This window comes from Rhizophagus irregularis, chromosome 7, assembly GCF_026210795.1.
Source record: "Rhizophagus irregularis chromosome 7, complete sequence".
NCBI lineage: Eukaryota > Fungi > Glomeromycota > Glomeromycetes > Glomerales > Glomeraceae > Rhizophagus > Rhizophagus irregularis.
Genome location: NC_089435.1, coordinates 1099696 through 1125682, shown reverse-complemented (window position 1 = coordinate 1125682; position 25987 = coordinate 1099696). Strand labels below are relative to the sequence as shown.

Below are 25987 nucleotides of genomic sequence, written 5' to 3'. Positions count from 1 at the left end.
AGTAATAAAATTTGCTTATTTTTATTAATTATAATATCATCATGTGATTGATTTTGTGAAATTTTTTACTTAAATTTTATAGATCTTGGGTGACATCTCACGAATTTGCCGATCATTTGATTGACGTTGTCACTTGTCAACATACGAAAAGTTTCATAATGAAACACAAGCTAGCATTATTCCAAAAATGTGATATATATTCTTTTTGCAAAAATCGAAATATTATTCTAATATAAATAGTGATTAAGCATTATTTATAAATCTCATATCATTAATTTCGCAGCAAAGATATAATAAATTTTGTAATTTTATAGCACAATTTAGAAATTTAATGGAATCAAATTTAATAAATTTGTGGCACATATTGTATATTAATTTGTGTTATTAATTTTGTGCTATAACTTATTAATTTTATATTAATTCATTAAATTCTCCGATATGGGCCGTTGCAAAAAGATTGATACCTCAGATATTGCATCGATAAAAAAAATTTTATTATGTAATTTTCTTTTTTTATTTAATAAATATTATCAGTATATATTGGGAAAGATATGATATAAATATTACGTCAAATCACGTGATCATCATCGGAACTACTATAAGCATCAAATTCGTCATCGGTAAATTATATGTTGATATGAAAAAAAACTCTTTCCCCTTTTTTACGTTTTGTTAATTTTCCGCAGTAATTTAGTGCAAGTTTTTTTTCTTTTTTTTTAGTTTCTATTTGAAACTCTAAAGGGGGAGAGGCCCATACGGGCGCCTCAGTCTTATACGAGGTTTTTAGTCCTTCAATATCCTATATTATAAAGGAATATGTCTTCCACACCTTTTATTGAAATAGACTGGTCTTCCACTTCACAACATTCGTATCCTCAACTCGGTGACTCTACACCACCTGAAACTGGCTCAGATGACATATTAGTTAATACTGAGCGGCCAACAGTACTTTCTGCTAAGGATATTCTTTCCCTTGATATTGACGATATTTATCCTTATACGTACTCAACTCTTCATCTTGAAGACAATGAAACGGAAGATTACTATGATGACGAAGACTATTTTGAACAACTATTAGAGGCTAATTTAAATGCCGATATAGAAGTTCTTGACACACTAAGAAATGATATACCTCCTGTTTGCAACACTCCTTTAAGTCCCATACAGGACATTACTCCTTCGCCTCCTTTGGCTACTGCGCCTCTTTCAGAAAATTCACTCACCGCTGGGAAAAAAACTACCCTCTTGGTCTCCCTGAAAAAATTTCACGTGACTACGCCAAAACGTTCCGGTTATAACAAGATTTATGAAATCCGCCGATCTAGGAGTTTCTTTTTTGAGCTTGCTGATCATAATCAAAACACCAATGAAATTCATTTGAAGATACACACGAATGATTATCATATGAACACTAAACCGATTAGTTATAATAACACAAGTTCGTTCTCTAACAACAAATATCAAATCAGCTGCATGCTTACGCATTTTTTTTCATCACAAAGAGTTCTTCATCGTCGTGTACAAGATAAATATTTTAATTTCCTCCGTAACAAATTATTGGATAGAATTAAGATCATCAAATCACGTGCTAATAGTACAGCTAATAGAAATTATTCTACAAAGACTTTTTTTAATTTTACTTATAAGAAACGTCGCTTTTACTTTGGCATATATATACCTTGCCCTCATGTTAATGATCCTGAACACTTTCACAAAGACACACAATGTGGTATTCCTACCCCCTTTGTCATGTCGCAACATAGATGCGCATGCGTCACTCATCAACATATTTTTGCAAGAACACAATGTTTCAACAATATTAAACAAAAAAATGCACAAAATCCGGCAATTATACCAAAAGATTTTGCTAATACTAAGGCTTCTCATGCCAATTTATTATATTACAGATGGCTTGATGGTAAAACCAAACGTATTACCTCTAGACGACTGGGTATTTCGTATGACAGCAATATTCATGCTAGAGATTCTCTTTCTATCACCAAACGAGGCAATAGACATATGTATCGTAAGTCTTTGTCTAACTTCAAATATGATTTGAGTCCTAACTTACGCACTCAAAAGCAACAAGAAATACATTTTAAACGCACTTGCCGTCGTGTATTTAATAAGATGCGATTACCTTCCAATCGCAAAGCTAAAAATCAAGATTATTTGGCGATAGCGCGCAAATATCATTTTTTATTTTTGAAATCTCAATATGTCAAAGTACCTGTTCGACATTTACTGTACAAACATCCTCATATGACCCTACCGCTGACGACTATCCGTTCTTGGTTCCTTTTTTCACTATGGACGCAAATCACAAGAAACAAATCATGACTAAACTCAGTCAAGTGCCTACAGCACCTTTGGCACCACCTGCTGATTATAACCCAATCCCGGATATGTTCATACCTTCAAAATATCATGATATCATACCAAAGGATCCAATATATGTGAACGATCGTTATGTTGTTCCTGGATCTCGTGAATGGTTCACCTATATGTATAACTTTGATGAATCTTTCTACCCAGAAGAGGATAAAACAGCACATTATGATAGAAAAGGGAAATATATCCCAAGACGTCCTATTTACCGTTCACAAGTCATTGGAAATTATGTACCGACTCATATTGTAGAAAAAGCTCAAACAGAAAGCCTGGAAAAACTTAAGGCGACTGCCCTACGCAAAGAATCAGCTTATTATGGAACTACTCCCAAACACTATTATTCTCGGTTCAATACCATTAAATCTTTAACTGAGGCATCTGATAATTTCCATACTCGCATACCTAAATATTTGGCAAAGAGAAAAGAAAATCACGAATATGGTTTTAGTAACGCAACTTTAGATAAACATCTTACTAAATTCCTCAAAAATAATAGACTCCAAACCCAAGGAGCGATGCGATTCCCTACACACATAGTAGCCGCGGTATCTGATGACACAGCTGAGTTTGAAAACTGCCCGAATAAATGGGACAACGCTCATAATGATTATCATTATTTGCCATTTCTGAATCATAAGATGAAACGACTACGTCCTACGCCAGCTATTACCAATGACTCCCTGGCCCCAGGACCTTCAAATTCGAAGACCATTTAATTTATATATTATATATATTAGTATTCTCATTATTAGGAGTACGATACCTTTATCCAGTAGTTATAGCTACATTTCTGTTCTTTTTTGTTATCATATGCATAACACAACTCAAAATAGTGTGAACCACTCCACCTCTTACAGTATTCACAGGTGGCAACCTTGGTTGAAAGGAAAATACGGATCATTATTTTTTTCTATTTTGATTGTTTTTTAGATAGCCGCTAGTCTCTCAGATGGATTCTTTATAGTTCCCATTTGATTTATTAGCGTAGTCCTACTTTATCAAATAGTACAGATCGAAGAGTGGGGTCCCGTAGGGGATGACGAACAAAGGTCTATACACATATATTAGTCTTAAGTCTTTTCGAACTCTTTCCTCTTCTATTTGTAATAGCCTGGGTTTTAACACTCTTTCAGTAATAAAATAAATAAATAAATAAGTAAATTATATGTTTTCGTCAGACTCAAAATATTCCTTAGCGTTTTTAAGTGCTCTTCTCCAAAGTCCCACAATAACTTTTGAAGAAATTTTTTCTTTAAATGCATTTAGTAGTGTATTTCTAACAGATAAAAGGTTTGGATGTGGGCCTGAACGTGCAACTTCACCCTTTACAACTGACCAAACACCTTCAATAGGTTGCAGTTCGCAATGGTAAGGAGGGGTAAAATTAATTTCATGTTCATACTGTTCTGCAATTTTAACACAAGCAAATGGGACCTTTTCTTTGTTCATTCGAACTAGCTCCAAAAGTTCTGGTTTTCTTAATTCATCAGAAAAAGCAATATTATGTGCATGTAACCAATCAATAATTTCTTGCTTTTTTGTACTCGAAGTTGGAATACTTTCAACTCTTCGTTTGTGATAGCTTGCCCCATCCATGTGAATACATACAGACCCATATTTTTCTTGAAGTGTTTTGCAAAGAGTTGAAAAAAGGTTTTCAAAAATTTCTGCAGTAAAATTTCCGTGATAATCTATTTGGTTAGGGACAATATTTGCTTCTTTAACAACATCAGGAATATCATTCCATTCTTCAGCATTATTTCTCCTTCTTCCTCTGTTACTTGGAGGTTTAATTGTTGGGTCCCAAATATGAACAGAGTTAGGAACAAGTTCACCATCCAGCTTGTTGGAAGATCCATTTCGGAATACAATAATTGCTCCAAAAATTACCACTAACGGACCATGACCAGGTGCTAAAACAACACCATGATGAGGAACCCATGTATTGCGAGTATTGTGATGCAAATGACAATATGATTCATCAAGAAAAACTTCTGGACGACTTGGAACATCATTTTGGCCTTCTAAATTGGCAAAACGAAAACGTAAATAACGGCTACGGAAGGCAACATTGTTTGGTGACTCATGAAGAAGATTTCTACGCTCTCCTTGACCATAATAAAAGCCCAACTTGTGTAATATTCAAAAAAGCTTCCACCTAGACAAGTCATATCCCTTTTCAGCAAGAAATTGTTGTAAGGTATGTGTAGAAAGTTGCTCAGCAGTTTTATTAGCATTTAAAATTTTTGTGCGCAAAATTTCTGAAAGGTTTTCGTCAGGTTGTAATTTAGGTCGTCCGAGGGTTTTATGTGGTGTAAAAGTATTGTCACCACGACTCTTCCAGTCTGACACCACCCGCGCAACTGTACATTCCCCTATGCCCAACACCTCAGCAACATGCTTGCGTAGTGTGACCTTCTGATGATCCTCCTTTTTAGAGTTAGCCCCCGAAAAATAATTGTAAACATTAATAACCATCAACTTTTCATTGTCGGTTAATGGTGCACCACTCCGTTTTGTAGAGGAAATATCCATGGTAAAGTAAGATAATGTTAGTAAAAAATGTTTATTCGAAGTCATTTTAATATATATTTTTTTTTCAGCCCACTTTGTTTTGGTCGCACAGTATTTGTCTTGGCGTAGATCATTTCCTTTTTGGGCGAGGTATCAATCTTTTTGCAACGGCCCATAATAAAAAAACCTGTACTATGGAACGGATTACTGTATTAGTTTGTCCCGAATAATATGAAAACAGCTGTAAAAATAAAATCCCGGGCGACGGCTGGGTCAAAAAAAAGACAAATTGTGATATGTGTGATATGAAAACCGAATTTATAACTTTGCGCCGCCTTATTAATACATTGATTTAATGGACGAAACTATCATTAAAATATATCGCGTTAAATATTTTAAGTAGTTCAAATGAATATTTAAAGATGTTTATTAATATAACAAATTATTGGATAAAACTAAATTTAAAAAAATAACAAAAATTTGTAGATTTTTAAGTGTGCTACTCGTAAATATACCTAATAATTCTGTTTTCCGCAAGTACTTATATTAAAATTTAGAGAAATTTTAAGTAAATTCGAGAATAACCAAAATTCTATTTGGTAACCAGCTCTATCACTGCGTATAATGGATCGTAAAAAAAATCAAAGGGAAGAAATATGAGATTTTCAAAGTTTGAGTTAGAAACTTAGAGATAATGGCATCACAGCTCTTTTTTTTTGTTAAAAAAAAAAGTTATTAATATATAGTTTTTAAGATGTAGATATTACTAAAAGAGAAAATTATAAATTGTTTAATAAATATTTAACAAGAAGCATTAATATTGTTTTAAAAATTGTTATTAAAGAAGTGAAATACGAATTATACTTTACAGACATATGAATCTAATTATGTTCCAGGTTAGCATCTGTTCAACACAATTATTGCTAATGACAAAAAAGTTGCTTTTAGATTGCACATTCCTGGTAGAAGATCTGAATTTTTGGGTCACGAGAAACCATCGAAGCTGCATATCGGGTGATTTTTTTGAAGGTGTCACTAAGAACTTGGAGACAATATAACGAAACCTGTAAATTATAAGATTTATAAACCTCCAAAGATCACATTCATATTATTATACAATTGCCTGTCATTACTTCTCGTTTTAACTAAAAAAGATTTTGTATATTTTAAAAATATTTTTCCTGATGGTCTCGACCTCCAGACTTTCCCCAATGCTTTGCCGCCAAGATATATATTTGACTCCAAGATTATTAATTACTACAGATGTTGCATTAATAGCAAGTTGGATTGATAAGAAAAAGGAACACCTTATCATTTTAAAGATTTACCTTTTAAATTTAATCGAATCTGTTATTTGTCGTGCTAGTCGCGATGGTTTTGTGATTGATAAATTCCATAAACATTGCGATAATAAGGGACCAACTGTTCTTATAATTACACCCGAGAGATTGGTGGATATAATCCATTAGAATGGTGTCATACAAAAATGGTAGCAGATGAAAGATCTCGTAACCACCAAAAAATTATCAATGTAAAACGTCAAATAATTTTCATTAACAAATCGATTTAATCCTATATTAAGTCGAGTCAATTTTGAAAAGGAAGCAATCATTTGGAGTAAAATGAGGGACTATATTTTTGGTTACAAGATTTGTATATCAAATCATCAGGATCTTTTATTAATAATATTGTTGGTAAAAAGCAAGCAACATTCATATGAAAAGAAAATTATTAATAGAGAAACTTTTGAAATGGAGGAATATGAAGTATTTCAAGTTATTGATAATAGATTATCTACCTTTATATTTAGTTAGGTTTCAAAAGATTTTTATTCTTATAATTCTGTGTTTATATTGGCTTTATTCTAGAGGTACTAGGAGTTTTAGACATCGATTGTACATCACTAATATTTTTGAAAATATACTGTAATAAGTTACGCAGTAATGGGTTTTTCGGTTAGTGATGTAATGATTTATATACGCCCACAGAAATAGTATATAAAATTTGACGTCATATATACAAGATTACGACATTACGTGAGAAATTATTGCAAACACATGTCTATTTTCTATACTATCGGAGTTTACATGTTTGTAACATGACTCATCATGGTTAAGTAAAATATAGTATAAAATAACCACTTTTTTCTCTTTATTCTCTTCAACTCCTCTCTCCTTTTTTATTCCTTCTCGCTTTTCTTTTTCTTTTATTCATTTTTTTCTTGTTAAGTATGGTAATAGGTAAGGTGCAACCAACTCCACATCTCATTTTAAACCGTAGGTACGACCAACTTCACGTTAAAAACTTTAAAAAAGCTAAAGCCATACTTAAACAAATTTTTCTAATAAAATTGAGTCGAGAAACCTGTGTTTATTGCTCGTTCGACTTTCCCACATTACGTATATATACGTACGTATTTTATGTATGTATGTACATAGTACGTATTGTGTATATATGTAAACCAAATAATTAGATGGGGGGATGAGAAAGCTTATTTTTGATTTTACAAAAATAATTTCTTTCTTGTTCTGATGCACATGTGCATTTTTTTTATTTGTTTTGATTTTTATGTAAATAATTTTCTTTTATAATTTTCTTTCTTGATTTGATGCACATGTGCATAAGTAGTCGTATCTGGGGCCAGAACATAACTAAAAAAACACAGTTTACATATAGAATTGGTCAAGTTGTGAAGGTTGTTATATTATATATATATCTATATGTCCGAACGTCTCTGCTCAATTTTTGTTCTTAACAACCCAAATATTATTATTTTTTTTTTAATCCTATTAATTATAAACTGGTTGTATAAGATTATAGGTGAGTGATTTCTTTTTTACCCTGAACGAAGCTTGCCACCTCTACGTGGTGTTCAGGAGAAACAGTTGTTAGTTAATAACTGGCCAAGAGCAAGCAATATTTGCAATATTTCATTTTACATATTTTTGGAATTATTGCGCCATTTTGTATTGAATGTCACGTAAATATGTTTATTCATAATATTAGCATCATGTTACAAAAGTTAAGGTTTCTTGTTTACCATGTACATACTAAAAATTTTTATAAAAATGAGCGTTAATTTGAAATTTAATATAGAAATAGAAGATGATTGGTCGAATGTCTTATGATCACTGATCATTTGATCGACATCGATTTAAAAAAAAAAATTAAAAATTTACATTTCTATTGGTCAAAGTGACTAAAATTAGTTAAAAAAAAAATTTTTTTGTCAATTTCATATCAATACAATGTTAGTACAAGAGAATTTAAGTGTTTCCCAGCCGTTCTCCTTTTTTAGTAATAAAATGGGTCGTAAAATCTGTTTGCGTTATGAAAGCAGTATCAATAATGTTTGTTTTTTTATACTACTTTATTATAACATTGACTAAAATATTTTTAATATTTTGAAATTTGATAATTATATGATATCATTTCTCGGAACAAAAGTGTAATAAATACGATAACTGCAAGGAAATCTACAGTACATATTCATCAATATCGGACTTTAAACGTATGGTGATTTCAACTACATTTCATTCTATTGGTTCTTTTTTTAACGGAAAAATTTTATTTGATTTTATCAATATAAGTTAGCCATATATGGATGAATTAAATTCTTTGTGATACAATATTCTTTTGTACTTTACTGGGCGTTAAATATCTAAAAAAAAAAGTTTTATAATAAAATATCTCATACTCAATTGATATTTATTTTTTATGTCAGTGAAATGATTGTCAGTGAAATGATTGTCGGTAAAATAACCTTGTCGGTGAAACGTTTGTGATTGTCGGTGAAATGAACCAGACCTAACGTTAAAAGATTACCTTAATATAGTTTTATCATCATTATTATTCATTTATTTTATTTAGTATTTATCCAAAGTTTTTACTAATGCAATTAATATACAGTAAATATTGTTACCACCAGTTTCTGAAGTTTGATAGATAGTAACAGAAAAAATATAAGGATCGGTTAATAAATGACAGGGTAATATAATGATGTATGACAAGCGATAAGGTAAAAATGTATACGGATAAATGATAATAAACGATTGTGAACGATAATAAGTAACGTGATAGATTGAGGGTAGGTGGTGTGTGTATAACAATGATTGGTGATATTATGTATACGGATAATCAATGGTATATAACAAAAAACTAACAAATGATAATAAAAGACAATGTTAATAAACGATAATAAACAATAATAAACAGTGTGTGTTAAAAATGACAAAACATATATAAGTAATGTGGAACCAGATTGGCAGGTTTATTAACAATGGAACAAATACGATATTACTGCCTCTATCGGCACTCTGTAATATCTGTATATCTATCTGTTGAAAATAAGACCTATACAAAACTAACTCAAACTTAGGACTAACTGAACTACTCCAATCGCACTTCCAACAACGGCTTTTTTATATTGTTAAAAATTCTGGTGCAAATCTGTCTTTCAAACAGAATTGCCACCCGGCCAATTGTGGTGATCTGGGCATATTTTGTCTATATAGCCACCTGTATCACCTGTACTCAGTCACCTTCCCACAGCTAAGCTTCCGTTGTTATCTAATCACTAAATAACTGAAAATAACTGAAAATGACTCTATGTAACATAGCTAAAATAAATAGATAAAAATAAATAAAAAAATAAAAAATATAAGAAAAAAATATCCCATGACAATATTAAGTTTTAATAAAATAAAATTTCGAGATGTAGATAACCTGCACCAAATGTTGATATTCTTATATGAATAACAGGATAACAGATAATCAGATTATATGCCCAGTAATAGACGACGAAGAATAATGTTATTTTTCCTTATTTTCGTAAATTTTTATAATTTTTGTAATCTAACATTTATATAAGTGGAACGATAATGTAAGATAACCATATGAGCACGAAATATCTTTATATAAGGATGAAGGATCAATGCCAACTTCAATAATAACATTATAATATTCATCATCAATTGAAATTTCAAGTAAATTTTGGGATAAGTTACGTAAAAGTTTATTATCATTCATAATAAAAAACAATTCGTTTGAACTTTGAACGGTAAACCTTATATACAGTATAATGCTGCTGCAGCTTGTTGATCTGAACCTTCATCTTATTTTCACGGATAGTGACCTTAGCATCACACCGAAAAGCGATAGCCTTATTTTCCGGTTATACGTGATTTCTCTAATGACTAAAAATTTGATGTCGTTTTGGCTTATTACGTGACCCTTCATTTAAATATGAGTTTATAAAAAAGTTATGGTGAAGAGAAATATTTATCCGAAAAGATCAATACGTCAATAAATGATTATCGAAATCACGTGTAACCGGCATATGTAACCGAAAAATAAATCAGGCTACCACTTTTGAGTGGCGATGTTGGTGTAATGCGGGGGAAATTTTGTCGATCAATAATTAAATTTAAAAATTAGCCCACCTTCCCCTTGTGGTGCATTAGGTTGTGCACCGGTTGTACAGAATAATGATATAAAACTAATAAATTCTTAAACCGGATGCCTTTAGGCTTATTGTCTTTTTGTTAAATTTACAAAATATGAACTGTACATTGCCCATAGATTTTTCAAATTTACTTGAAAATCCTGACGATTATGATGTGAAAATTATAGTTGGTAAAGAAGAAAATATTAAGGAATTTAAAGCACATTCGTTAATTTTATCTTCTAGGTCAATCTATTTTAAAAATGGATTATCTGCACGATGGGCAAGAAAAGAAGATGGAATCATCATTTTTAATAAACCTAATATTTCACCTTTGGTGTTTGAGGTTATTATAAAGTAAATACATTTTTTTCCAATTTAATTATTATTTTTTTTAAAAAAAATAAAATCATTAATCATTTACAAAAATAATATCACGAATAGGTATATTTATACAGGATTACTTTATATTAAAGATAATAATGAAATTAATCTTATTGATGTTGCTATCGCAGCGGATGAGCTTCAATTAATTGAAGTATTTCAACAACTTGAGGAAACTTTAACTGGAAATAGGTCTGCCTGGCAACCAAAAGATATTGTCAAAGTTAGTCAACATAGTCATTTCATTAATTTATATAATTTTGTATTAGAATTAGTTTGTAGTAAACCTAAAATTATTTTTGAATCGGAGGAATACTTAAAAATTGAAGAATCTTTCTTTATACAACTTTTAAAATGTGATGATTTTGAATTAGAAGAGATTGAAATTTGGGAATATTTAATTAAATGGGGAATTGAAAATACCAATTCTATTTTAGATGGTGATATAACTAAATGGACACCAATAGATTTTATAAATCTAGAAAAAATAATTCATAATTGTATTCCTCACATTCGATTCTTTCAAATGTCATTCAATGATTATACAAAAGTTAGGACTCAATTTAAGGATATCTTACCGGATGGTCTTGATGGAGAAGTTCTTCAATATTTATCAAACTCTAATTTCAAAACTACATTCAATGTTTTACCCTCAAGATTTCTATTTGACTCGAAAATTATTAATTCTAAAGATGCAGCATTGATAGCAAGTTGGATTGATAAAAAACGTGGAGCATCTTACAATTTTAAAAATATACCTTTTAAACTTGAACTTATTTATCGTGCAAGTCAAGAAGACTTTAAAATCAAGAAATTTCATGAGAATTGTGATAATAAAGGACCAACAGTTGTTGTCATTAAAGTTCACGATTCAGGTGAAATAATTGGTGGATATAATCCATTGGAATGGCGTAGTTTTAAAATATTAGAAGATGAAAGGAGTCCCATATTATATCATAATTGTGATTTTTACAATAACCATCAACGTAAATCATCAAATAGTTTTATATTTTCATTAACCAACCGAACAGTACCTGTATTAAGTCGTGTCACATCTAAAAGAGAAGCAATCACTTGGTGCAAAAACAAAGGACCTTGTTTTGGATTACATGATTTGTTTGTTTATTCTTTAAATAATAATATTGCCGGAAAAAGCAAGCAGCATTCTTATGAAAAGAAAGTTATTAACAAAGAAGCTTTTGAAATAGAAGAATATGAAGTATTTCAAATTGTTGATGATAGATATAAATCCATCATTTTTCTATTTATTGATATAATTTTTCGATTTATCAATAGAATGTTTAAGAGAGTAATTCGATTTATTAAATGGATGCTTGGGAAATTTGTTATTCTTCTGCCAGTAATATTTTTTATGTTAGTATTGTCGTCTGTTATATCTTTTGTTTTTTATTTTGCATCAATAATTTACAACTTTTATCAACAAGGTAATATTTTTGGTGTTATTGGTGTTATTTTGGTATTGTTACTATTAAAATATTTTTTGAAACGTCGTCAAGTTTATATTGAATAAATAAACAAAAAATTATTAGAAGCTATTCATAATCTCTATCTATAAAAAAAAGCATTGTGCGACCGTGACGTTAAGACTACCCTGCATAAAAAGGTGGATTTAAATTGGATCGTCCATTATCATGTGTCTGCGCCCTGTGCTACAGATTTTTATATAGATTCGGAGTGGCGCATCATTTGACATTGATTAGCAGCTCTAATCCCAATACAATTTTGAATTAGGCTGCATAAATGATTGGCGTAAAAACAAATTATAGCAACTAATCCAATTAGTACTAATTGTAATATAAAATATAAAAAATTTATTGAGCAATCGTCATTGTTTTTTTTAAAAAAAAGTTTTTTGGATTTTCCCATACGACGCATTTTCTTTTTTTTTTAAAAAAAAAATATATTTTTCAGTTTCTGAATTTTCCCATATGACGAAAAAAAATCCCTTTCTTTTAAAAAAAAATACACCTTTTCTTTTACATTTAATTTTTAATTTCTAATGCCAGCACAGCTCTCAAAGTAGGATTTTACCAGGGGGATTGAACATTTCTAATAACAGCAATTACAGGTATTTAATAACTATGCAATAAACCAAAAAAAAACCAAAAAAATAAAGCTTTCTTTTTTTAGGTATCAGTGGTTTTCTTGGTTTGTCTTCAGACGCGTGGAAATTTGGTAAGGAAGGATTTAATACATTTCTTTTAATCAAACATTTCTAACAGTTTGATTTTTCATTTTTTTAGATAACTGAATAAGGAATAATTTATACACGAACAGAATTGTGGTGAGTATTTTTTCTTTGAAAAATTTTTTAACAAAACATTTACTAACATCATGTTGCTTCCTTTTTTATATGGTTTGTTCATGATTCTGGACGTGTGAAATTTTAGTAGGTTCTTTTAAAATGCTTCTTTTAACATAATGTTAGTTAACAAAATGTTTACTAATGTTTATTTTTGCATTCTGTAGGGTGGTTCTTTGGCTCTTTCCAGACATGGAATTTGTAAGTGTTTTTCATTAATTTTTTTTATTTCTTAATGAAATGAAACATTAAAACTAACATTTTGTGTTCTATATTTTGTAGTTTAGACAGTACTGCAACACCTTGGACAGATGTAAATTTTGGTAAATAATATTTTCCTAACATTATTTCTTTAACGATACATTATTGATGATTCATTCTTTTCTTTTTTTAGTAGATGATCAATTTTTGAGAACTTTGGGTAAGTTCTGAAAATGAATTTTAAACTTTAAAAAATGTCACTAATTTAACTTTTTTTTTGTAGGGAACACCCTTTTCTCTTTTTTAGGTTTTGGTGGTACCTTTCAGAGTGAAGGTTAGTTTGAATTATATTTTTAATTTTTTTTAAAAAATTCTTTTTCATAATTACTAATCATTTTTTCTTTTCTTTTTTTAAATTTTGGTACCTTTTTTTAGGTCTAATGATTCTTTGGATGTTTTTTAGGTTTGCCCGGCTTCCTAATGAACCACTATGACTATTATAATAACTATTATAATAAAAAATGTATTGCATATTATTTATACTGACACTCATTATCTGTTATACTTTGTAATGATTAATATTCCTATTAATATGTAATAACTTTTAAAATATTTCGCAAGGATTGTGAGTGCTGTAAAATCACTACGGCATATGAAGTTTATACCGTAATATATTAAATCGTCGTAATGCCGTAATTATTTAATGCTAAATATACAAAAATTACACAAAGAAAGTAAAATATTTTTTTTTTATTATGCCGAAGATAATTTGTAATCCGTAAATCTATAATGCTGATCTTGATGATTTGTTAGATATTTAAATGGTAAAATCCATATTTCGTAACGCCGTAAATTCAATTCGGCAATTCCGACGGCACCTATAAAAATCCCTTGCCATACACAGCCTATGATTCCCTATTTACCACAAAATTCTAAATTAATGCTAATAACCATTCTAGACTTTATATAACAGCTTAGCAGAAAGGTATCTGATTTTCATAATTTTAATTAGCCAGGCCCGCGTGAAACGCGGGCATCCAGCTAGTAACTGATAATATAAAATCCAGAAATTAATAAAGGATAAGCTGGTTTATTTAATTCTATTAATAGTCTATAAGAATCAATTTAAATGATGTACTTGAAAGTTGAAACAATAAGACAATGCTTCTTAATTTATATTTAATAGATTATTAACCTAGTATCTTATTAATTTTGATATTTTGATTACAAGCTATTGTAATAAAATTAAATGTGTTGAACATTACTAAGAGTCCATTCACATTTCAGGTTACCTCTAAAGACCAGACCATTTCCTAAAAAAATAAACAGAAATGTTAGTAATGTTTCACTATATAAAAAAGCTTAAAAGAATAGTAAGTGAAAGTATACCTTCGAAAACTGAGACATTAAAGAATTGGAATGGTAAACTTCTCAACATTACCATGAGCTCCAACATGTTTCTCTCAGTTCTATAGTCAAATATTGTTTTTTCAAATCCAATCTAACTAAAAAATAACAGTGTATTAGTAATATTTTTATAAACGAAAAAAAAAATACAAAAAAAATTATGAATTATATAAGGATCGATCAGCAATACGAACAAAATCTTCTACCTTCTCTCCCTTTAGTTCTGTTTGGGCTATAGTAGCTTGTTTACTGCGACCAATGAGTTTAATTCATTTAATTCTTTTATAGGTAATATCATAGAATTTAATAAATTGGAATACAATGTTGTAAAGTATCTTTCAAAATGTCGAAATCTTTTATGAACAATTTGTAGAATCAGAAGGAAGTCCCGGATTTGAGTAAGCCCCCATTTAAACACATGTTCCTATATTTTAATTTCGACCATTACTTTGAATAATAGAGTTTTCTTCGATTGAAAAGAAATTTGATAATTTAATTAATTTATCTGGCTTTTTGAATGACATATTAATACAGAATATTGAAGTTCAAAAAAGAATGATTCCCAAAGCTTGTTTGATATATTAAATTAAAACTTCGTTCCATCCCATTTGACTTAGCTTTAATCAAAAAAGATTGTAGTAAGTAAGAGATCAGTTCTTAGAGGCCAAGTTTACTTCTAGCGACCAAGATTTTAATTATATTCGAATTATCATATTCTCTAAAAAAATTCTTCCATCATAAATGTATCTAAAATATAAGGTGTAAATTTAAAACAAGAATGGAAAAAGGTTAATACAGCAGCAGATCACAGAAAATATCATCCGAGCATTAAATCTTATTTTTTAATGTAAGGAAGTGTGAGGAAGAATTTCATTTTGAAATATAATAATAACTTAAACTTTGTTTGCGTTTTTTTGTTAAAAGAAATTTATGAAAATTGAGTCACGTGAGAGTTTTACCCAATCGTAACATTATAACCACGTGTATTTTTCTTTCATCCATAACCAAAGCACAACTTCGCAACCAAACAATATATCCAATTTTTTTTTTTATTATCAGAATTTTAATTTAGTTCTTTATCTTTCCTTTTTACTCCGGACTACTTATTACTACGTAGAATGCATTCACAAATACGCCTCAGATTCATAAATTAAATATCCGGTTTGGATTAAATGGATTAAATTGAGTTGATCCAATGGATTCAATTAGATTATATTTTAATAAAATCGGAAATATTCGGTATCGCTCAATTTTATAAAAGAGAGAGGGTGTTTTAAACATGTATAAACATATGTGTTTAAATTACCTTTGAAATTTTAATAATAAAGGGGCCAGGGGGGAGGGAGAACGTCAAACTAAAATTAATTTGGAGCAGCCTTACTGGGCTGATCTACAAAATGCCAGTTTCCCACTGAAATATACCATTTCATGATATCCAATTTTCCGAATTTCACCTTTTTTTTATAATAAATAATAACAGGGATTAAGGAATTATTGCTTTATTAAAAATCATGGGAAAATATTTAAGGAATTAATTCCTTTTTTTGTCATTATGATTTATTAGATATAAATACAATCGATTCTAAAAAAAGAAATTTTTATATAAATCCAATAAAATATCTATTCGGAATATTAATATTATGGAAATTAAAGTTTCAGGAAAATGATCCGGTTCGGAAAATGGACTTTTGGGAAACGATTTTTCAGGAAAATGACATTCGGGGAAATCATTTATTCTGGAAAATAATTTTATATTAAAATAAATATTCTTAATTAATTTTTTGACTAATTAAAATTCGTTGCCAATTTCTTTTTAAAATTAAAAAATTTGTACACAAATTAATTAACAAAAATTTAATGTAGCGCGTTAATAAATTTTATTAATTATTATAATAATTATTATAATTTTATACAGTTTGACGAAAGTGGAATTGATTTTCCATATTTAGTTAAAATAGTTAAATTCAAATGGTGTAAATTTAAGTAATTCTATAAAAGAAATTCCAAAGTCCCAATAGGATGATAAACACTTTGCATCTAATGCAATTAATACAAAATGATTTGTACTTCAAGCTAAACAATATGGTGTTTTATAATGTCAAACAATATGTACTTCACCATATAAAGCTGAGTAGCTGACCCACATACACCACACAATGAAAATGTCAAATGTCAATTAAATTAATTAAGGACGCCGCCTCAGGCGCCTCATTGGCGCCTCAATGTAATTGGATGATATCAAGAGAGTTGATTTTAAAGGATAGTCAAAAATCATGGTCAATCAATCAGTATATATTTAGGTTCATTTATAAAATAAGAATATATTTCTCAATTTGGTTTGTTTATCGTTTCTCAAATTTATAATCATAAGACTAACGTGAAAGCAATAATTATGATGTAATTGTAACTTTTACTAGTTAACAAGAAATTTAAATAAATATATCAACTGCAACTTTTCTTGAGAAACTTCGCAGATTCACCCGCAGTATGCATGTTTATTAGAACATATGATGAGCCAAAACCAAGACTGATCATGTTATACCTGCTTTTTTTTTATTAGGCATGGTGTGGGATTATTACGTAAAGAAAAGTGATGTGATCAGCGAATTCCAAAAATATTATCAAAATTTTTTAAGCCACCGTTCGACCGTTCGTTCCTTACAAATTTTTATTTTTAATAATTTTTTTTTCTAACATTTAGGTTAATATACACTTTATAGAGTGTAATAAAAACCAGCAGTATTATACCATTATACCCTTCAACTGTTGAATCACATAAAATCACACGGAAGCTACTATAAGGAAAGTTGTTCTTTAACTTATTCTAATAATAAAATGGGTATTTTAAGATATTATTGTGTACTTGTTCAAAAAAATTATATTTCAAAAGAAAAATGACTTTTATTAAAATTATTGTTACAATTGATAATATAATTTATTTATTTTTTAACGAAAAGTAATTTATATGAGATCAAGTAGAAGTGGGGATTTTTGATGTATAATTATGAATTTTATTTCTTTTGTTGTTCTTTTTTTTTTAGTGAAAAATTTTCTAACTTGACTTTATACATTTTTTATCAGTTATATGTGATGTATATAATATTAATGAACTACTATGGAGAAACTATGATTAAATAAAATAAGTTGCAAAGAATTTTTATTTATTTATTTTTATGACTCAATATAATATTTTTGCATTATATTTTAATTTTTACATTTAAATCATATAACCATATTATTAATAATTATATTAAAGTTAGAGAATAATAAATCCCTATTCTTTATTGTATTTAAATGGACGTGTTTAATTTTTTTTAAAGTTTAAAAAAGATTTTTTTCGTTTCGATATATTACTGTACGTCATGTGTTATCACAGGTAAATTTCTTCCTTGGATAATATTTAACAGAATTTATATAGTGGAACCAGGATGAATATCTCGCAAGGATGCAGTATATTGAAACAGAACATATTATGCTTGTTAGGAATTTACAAAGTAATACTTATACATTTATCTTTTACTTCGTGATTCCACTAGATATCACAATTTTTATATTAGTTCATGGAAGGAAATTTTGAATTCGTGATTAAAAAAATTGGAAAGTAAATTCGCCTCAACATACTTATTACTTACCACAAGCAACATATTAATTTCCTATTTAAACGTTACTTATGTAATACAAGATATGAGTAATTTTTTTTTACGAAAGGTTTATTTTATTGTGCGATTTTCCCCATAATTCAAGTAATGTTATTATTAGACTCTACCATCATTTTGACTGTGGTTTGCTGAAGTGGTAAAAACAATCGGAAAATACGGAAAAAAGGAATTGATATATACTGTACTTATTACAATCATTAACCATTCTATTATGACTATTTTCAATATTTTGTCTAATTGCGAAATTTTAAATGATTTTTCTGTTTGTGTAACAAGATTTGGATGATATTGAGCGAGTTTATTTTATATTGATGATGAAAGTGATGAAAGACAAAACAAGTTTTATTAAATATCATTTCTTTTCTTTCTATTTGTTTATTACTCTTTGAAATTAATTTAATACATTGACATCAAAGATGATCTTTTTTTCGGGATTATAATCTCAACATATTTTAAAGGTTTACAACCTGTTGCGGGTTGTGATAATCTTAGAAGAATATTATTATATAATCTTACAAACATACGTTATCGTTTGTAACAAAATATTCCTTTTAAGTCTTCAATATTTCAAATATTTCATATAGCAGCTTTATCTCAGCACAAAAACGTGGTTCAAATAATTAGCGATGTAATTATGTCTCATAAATTTATAAAATTTTTAAATAATCGTCCATGAAATTAATACAATTGTTTACTCTTTTAAAAAAGAAAAAAATGTTTAAGGATAAACACTACAATTTTATAACCTGCTAATGTTCGAAACATAAATACATATCACCGCGCCATTATTAAATTCATATATTGGATGTAAATTTAGCATGTGGTTTGACACATGACAAGATTGGTCCGTCTCAAAATCCAGAAAAACTGCATAATCCTGAATTACAAAATCCTGTGAAAATTCTGTTTGGACAAACATTAAAAATATTATTTTTTTTTTACCATTTTTCATAATATATTATAATTTTAATTACTTTTAATCAAAGATACATTATTTAATTAAAAAAAAAATTATATATTTATTGATTAAAGAAAATGTTTAAAATTAATAATAATTATTAGTAATGGACAATATTAAAATAAGTATTAATTATACGGTATCCAGAATTTTCGTCGAAGCCATTTCGCCAAAGAGATATTTCACTGAAGGGATATTTCGCCGAAAGGACGTTTCGCCGCCGAAATACCATTTCACCGAAACCCCATTTCACTGAATTCCATTTCGCTGAAGCCATTTTACTGAATGGACAATTCGCTAAAAAATTATTTATTCCATTTGGTTATTTTATAGTTTTTATACTAAATACATAAAAAAGTCTTTTCTAGAAAAATTTTTGAATTAGCTGATTTTTATAATACATTGATTTTTTTTACTTACTTTTTTGTGAATAAATATTAACAATTAATATCAGTTACTTGAATATTAAAGTAATAATATCCTGAAAAAAATAAATCTCTAAAAATAATTTAATTTTTATTTTCATTGCGCGATGAATACTTTTTAGAAAATATTATGTAATCGTTACTATTTTCGGCGAAATATCCATTTGGCGAAATGGGATTCGGTGAAATTGGAATTCGGCAAAATGGATGATTCGGTAAAATGGATTCGATAAAATGTATTTTCGGCGAAACATCCTTTCAGAGAAACGTTACACATCTCTTCGAAGAAATGACTTCAGCAAAATGGGTTTCTGTGAAATTGATTTCGTCAAAATGTGTCGTAACCTTAATTATATTAATTGTTAAAAAAAAAAATTATCTCTACAATTAAATAAATTATCAGTTTTATTTATTTTTTTTTTTGGCTGGATATGTTTTTTTTATTTTTACTAAGCAAAAAAAATATATTTATTCTAATTAAAAAAAACATACAAAACATATTTATTCATAAAAAAAATATTAACTTCGATTAAACTAAAAGGTAAAGAACGAGGAAGAAAAAAAATTAGTTAAAAAATAATTGGTATTATTAAAAATAAAAATCGGAAAAAAGGTGCTTGTCGTAGCACCGCTCCGATCACTGATCCCAAATTTAAAAGGGTGAAAGGATTAGCAAAAAAAAATAATTAGGAAGGAGGTACTATAACACCGCAGCGACGCAGCGTCAATCTAATAATGTACTTAAGTAGCAGTAATAAAAAAATATTAAATAAAAAAAAAATTATATTAAAAAAATACAGTATAGATTAAAAAAAATTTAAAAAAATTTAGTTAAAAAAAAAACCAAATCTAAAAAGAAGTATTAAAATATTAGAAAAGAGGAAAAATTTTTTTAAAAAAATCAGAATAAAAGATAAAAACAAACCGAAAAAAGATAGTTAAAAAATTTCGGTTTTAGGAATAAGACCAAACCGAAAAAAAAATGTTTGAAAGGTTTGAAAAAAGGAAAAAAAAAATTCGGTTTCATCTCACAGAGGACCGGTGACCAATCAGTGAATTCAAATTTTACACGTTGTTTACATGTACTTATAATTTCATTGTAACAATAAAAAAATTATTTTTGTATTTTACGAGCCGGAAATAAATTTATGTAACAATAAAAAACTATTTTTGCATTTTATGGGTGATTTACCATCTCGAATGAGCCGGAAATAAATTCATGTAACTATTTTTGTATTTATCTACATCGGCTAAATTTATGCCGATAAACCACTATATTTATAACATATATTAATAATATCATTGGAACAATCGGAACAACCATTCCGAAAATGGGGTCATTTCTACAATAAATTTATTTATATTCAAATGATATGTGATTACACAAATACGCCTAGTATAAATAAACCACTTTCGGCGTAATTTTTAAAAAAAAAATTAAATTCCCCTTTTCTTTTTTTTCTTTAGTTTACACTACGGCGTAATTTTTTTTAAAAAATTTAAAATTTCCCTTTTCGCCTAAATTATTCGCTATGGAATGTACAAAAGCTATGGAATGCACGGAAGTAGCATGGGAAATCATAAAACATTTTCAGGATGACTTTTCAACTTTATATTCATGTTTTCAAGTTAACAAGTTATGGTCTCGTTTAACAATCCCATTTATATGGGAAGATCCATTTTCATTTAAACAACCGAAAAACTATAATTACATTGAGGCTTACTTATGTAATTTAAATGATGATGATAAAAAAAAATTAAATAAATATGAAATTAATACTAATTTATTTTCATATGCATTATTCAATTATTCCAGTTTTATTAGACATTTAGATACAAATAAATTAATCAATTCTATAAAAAAGTGGGATGCAATAGTTAATCCGATACGACAAAAAGGTCTCGTAAAATTTATCTATAAGTCATTAATTAAATTATTTGTTGAAAGTGATGCAAATTTACTTACTCTTGATTTTACATATAACCGTAATTATTATAATATTACTATTTCTCAAATTATTTTAAATCCAAATTTTATTTGTAATATCAGGAAACTTTATCTTAAGTTTGACACTTATGATACATTTAATATAGATTCATTTTTAAAATTTTTAAGCTTAAATTCCAAATCAATTTCTTCAATTAATTTTCAATTCATAGATCCTTATCAAAATGTTGAAGAAAATCTAATTAATATAATTAATTCACAAAAAAATCTCGAAAATATTTCTTTTAATTTTGATAGTCTTCCCTTATATAATTCACTCAAAAACCCTGATTTTATCAATACTTTAAGAACAATTATATTTTATTTTATTGACTTTAAAAATATAGTTGCTTTAAATGAAGTATTTGAACAATTAAATGTCTTAGAATCCATTCATATACTTTGTTGTTCTTTTTTAGATTCAATATTTGTAACTTACCCCTTTAAATTAAGATCGTTATTTGTATCTGAAATAATAATCGAACCAATAAGATTATTATTACAAAACTCCGGTAATTATTTAGAAAATTTTGGACTCGAACTTTATTGTTTACCAAGAGGAGAAGTCGAGTTATTAGACTTAATTATTAATCATTATAGTACAAACATCAAATTCTTAACATTTTGCGAATTTAATCATGATAGTATTTATAAAATACTCAAATTAATCGAAAAAGTTAAATTAAGTCTTAATTATCTCACTATTGAAATTAGCCCTATAGCTAATTCTGGTTCAATCATATTACAAAATTTATGGAAAATCCTTCCTTCCAGATTAGAATATTTAAATTTAATCATTCCAATTAGTAATATAAGTGATTTTGAATTTTTTTTGAAAAATTTACAAACCATTTTTATTAAAAAATTATTAATTAAATGTGTATGTACTGTAACAAGAATACCAGTATTCCAAAGAAATTCTATTTTACATTATATAAAAGAATATATAATGAAAAATAAAAGAGTTGAATATTTGGCTTTTCTAGAATATTTTTCCGATAAAGAAGAATATGATGACTTGATTTCAATGGAAAATGAAGAATTTGGATCATATAATATTGTAATTCAAAAGTATCACGAATTAAAGATATATAATCACGAGTTTGTAAGTGAAATGTATTGCTAGTTCATTTACTGTATATATAGATTTTTTTAAAATGTATTAAATTATTGTTATTTATAATAAATAAAAGTTTCTTTTTGTAAAATATGGCTTAAATATGATGTTTATTCAAATATACAGTAAAATGAATAGTTAATTAATATATATATATATATATAACCAAATTATTTTACAACTCTATAAAAATTTTATCTGTTATTTCTGTAAAACTCCGTAAGAACGGATCCATTCACAGAAAATGTAAATAAATCAATAAATTCCATGATACATTGATACAAGGTTATTAATTCTGGAAATATGAGCCTTATGGAAAAAACATGGAATATAAAAAACGGATCAACTTTTTTTACAGGGTTATAAATATTACTTCTTTTCCGCCCAACTTTTATAATCTGATCAATTTCCAAGACGTTTACCTTTTCTTTAAAAAAGTTTAAAAGCTAAGAGAATTAATAAAACCTTAGAGTTGGTCATTGACTTAGGTAAGGATGAAAATTGATTTAGGATTAATTCTTAATTTTTTGATTTTAGTCATACATGTAAATAGACATTTTTAAATGTTAACAATCCGTTTTGATAACATTGCACAATGCAAACCTGTGAATTTATCCCTTTCGTATGATGCTCTATTCGGCTTTTTTCATGACACATACTTTAATTATTGCTAAATCCTTTAATATACAAATCATAATAATTTCTCTGCGATATAGTAAATAGTTACAGAATATGCGAAATATAGAACATGCATAATTAAGTTTTATGATAACTATGTCATATTGATGAATAAATGATACTCAAGAAAAGTTTTTTCTTAGAATTTTCAAAGATTATTTCTTCATCAATGAAGTTAAACCTCAGAGCATCCGTTAATGGTAATATCAACATTTTAAATATCTTAACCAATAAATTTAACCAATATAAAGAAAACTCGGTCAAATCCCATGTTTATTCTATCATATGAGAAAAAAAAGTTCAGTTTCACTAGTTAATTTTCAAAAAATGATGATTCATTGATTTATAATCAATTGTTAATTGATCTTTGGTTAATATCAATCAATAATTTTTTTATATAGCTGAGATTAATTTATTTAGTACAAAGAGTACTACAAAATTTAAAATAAATTCTTCCTTTTAAATTAGAATATCTCTTGTAATTATTACAAGTGATTTTGACGTGAAAATTTCACAACCCACTTTTCCCATTTTCTTATTACTGTACTTACCAGTTACCATATTTGATAAAAGAACATTTTACTTTTTATAAAGGAATATATTATGAAAAGTCAAAGAACTAAATATTTGGCTTTTTTAAAATATTTTTTTTGTCATTCAAGTTTCTACTGATGATAATGATTTACATTCTTTGAAAAATAAAGTAATGGAAATTAGATTATATAAATAATATCATTATAATTCAATATTACAATCAATTACAGTTATTTCCAATTGATACGATCTTATACTAACAAGAAAATCATCTAAAACATTATTCCCACTATTAATAATATCAGCATTTTTAATTTTAAATTTAATATAAAAAAAATTTACCATTCATCATAATTGACTATTCTTCCTTTTACTTCATATTCTTCTAACAAATATTCCATTTCTATAGTAATCTCACCTTGTAATTTTAAAAATATAGGATTTCTTCCTTTCCAGTTATCTATAAAAATTTTAGGGGCGCAATTTCTATTGGAAAATTATTATCAAAGCAAAAATTATACAAATTAATTGGTGATATTTTAGCTAATACATTAAAAAATTTATTCCAATTAAAATCATTTTTGGATATAATATGTAATCCATTTAAATATTGACAAGTAGTTAATAATTTTTCTATTTCTAAAATATTGTCATCTTGAGGTGTAAATGTTAGATATATAAGTTTCGGACAATTTTGATAAATAGTATGAATAATTCTTTCATTCTCATTCTTTAAATAGATGATGTTATAAAGTTCTATTATAATAAGTGATCTTTTTGTACTTTCAACTAAACTTATTAAATACTTGACAGGAAATTCTTGAAGTTTTAAAAATTGTAAAGAAGGTAAAGATAAATTTTCTAAACACTTCCATTTGCTTTCTTCAAATAAATAATCACCATGCAATTCTAAACTTTTTAAATTTGCCCAAAATGAGAGAATTCTGTGGTAAATGGTTTAAATCCTGTAAAATATTGAATAGTATTTGAATGTTTAATCAAAGAATTTTCAAGAATCTCACAGAACGGTGGTTCATCTTGTGGTTCCCAGTAAGTATACCTTCTAAAATAAACATTAACTAATTTTTTTTGAGCCTTAATTAATTTAATAATCTCATAATTGTTCTTAGAACTTACAATAAAAAGTTCCAACTCTCTAATTGATTTTACATTCTGATAATCCAGTTAAAATATTATTATTAATGCTAGCACAACAACTTAAAAATTTGATTTTTGAAATTGATAATTAAATTTTCTTGGTATGTAAAGGTGTGTAATGTTTACATTTTTGTTAATAAAAAGTTTGAATATTTCATCTTTAACAATTAATCTTTCACAATATTTTTGGTTATATTCATAATAGAACCTAAATTTAAATGTTTACAAAAACTAATATAATTTAATAAAGGTCTTTGATAATTTAATAAAGGTAAGGCCATATAGATTTTACTATTTTCTAAATAATTATAAATCTCTTTAATTTTTGCTTCATCTTGTATGTGTAATATAATTACATTCAATAATATCATTTCTGAACGAACATAAACTAATCCATTCCAAGGATCTTTCCATAAAAATAGAACAATTATTTCACACCAAGTTTTATTAACTAAAAGACATGAATATAAATTATCTTCTAAATATTCAAATAGAGAATAGAGAATATCTTTATTTAATCTGACCATTTTTATTCCTTTTTTTTTTTGAAAAAATTTTTTTGGCTACATGTGTAATACGTAATGATGACTGTGAATGTGTAATAAGTATACTGCGTATACTACGTATTCATGACATATTACTAATAATTTAAGTAAGTAGGATTTTGATGATTTGAATATTACTTAGGACATATTAATTTAAATGTAATAATATAAACAAAACCGATTGTTTGTGTCAAACCTGTCAAACCATAATACTTTTTCAATAATATGACATTCTCTTTCATTCAACTGTTGAAATCAATTTT

The 25987-nt window shown here is 27.5% G+C and overlaps 6 protein-coding genes across 6 annotated transcripts; 5 read left to right on the top strand and 1 right to left on the bottom strand.

Moving 5' to 3' along the window:
* Positions 1–816: 816 nt before the first annotated feature.
* OCT59_027062 (uncharacterized protein) lies at positions 817–1340 on the top strand (the record flags this gene model as incomplete). The annotated part of the gene is made up of 2 exons (XM_066136688.1): positions 817–1248; positions 1326–1340. The coding sequence occupies 2 exons, from the start codon at positions 817–819 to the stop codon at positions 1338–1340; spliced, it is 447 nt and encodes a 148-aa protein (XP_065993152.1).
* A 969-nt stretch (positions 1341–2309) lies between these two features.
* Positions 2310–3107, top strand: OCT59_027061 (uncharacterized protein; the record flags this gene model as incomplete). Its single annotated transcript, XM_066136687.1, has 1 exon — positions 2310–3107. The coding sequence occupies one exon, from the start codon at positions 2310–2312 to the stop codon at positions 3105–3107; it is 798 nt and encodes a 265-aa protein (XP_065993151.1).
* Positions 3108–6089: 2982 nt separating this feature from the next.
* On the top strand, positions 6090–6374 carry OCT59_027060 (uncharacterized protein; the record flags this gene model as incomplete). Its single annotated transcript, XM_066136686.1, has 1 exon — positions 6090–6374. The coding sequence occupies one exon, from the start codon at positions 6090–6092 to the stop codon at positions 6372–6374; it is 285 nt and encodes a 94-aa protein (XP_065993150.1).
* Positions 6375–10463: 4089 nt separating this feature from the next.
* OCT59_027059 (uncharacterized protein) lies at positions 10464–13008 on the top strand (the record flags this gene model as incomplete). Its single annotated transcript, XM_025320960.2, has 6 exons — positions 10464–10705; positions 10793–11172; positions 11284–12209; positions 12813–12821; positions 12884–12928; positions 12997–13008. 6 exons carry the CDS (start codon positions 10464–10466, stop codon positions 13006–13008), a joined length of 1614 nt encoding a protein of 537 aa, XP_025170140.2.
* Positions 13009–21183: 8175 nt separating this feature from the next.
* On the top strand, positions 21184–22818 carry OCT59_027058 (uncharacterized protein; the record flags this gene model as incomplete). Its single annotated transcript, XM_066136685.1, has 1 exon — positions 21184–22818. The coding sequence occupies exon 1, from the start codon at positions 21238–21240 to the stop codon at positions 22816–22818; it is 1581 nt and encodes a 526-aa protein (XP_065993149.1). The 5' UTR covers positions 21184–21237.
* Positions 22819–24939: 2121 nt separating this feature from the next.
* Positions 24940–25706, bottom strand: OCT59_027057 (uncharacterized protein; the record flags this gene model as incomplete). Its single annotated transcript, XM_066136684.1, has 2 exons — positions 24940–25194; positions 25536–25706. The coding sequence occupies 2 exons, from the start codon at positions 25704–25706 to the stop codon at positions 24940–24942; spliced, it is 426 nt and encodes a 141-aa protein (XP_065993148.1).
* Between the last annotated feature and the right edge of the window lie 281 nt (positions 25707–25987).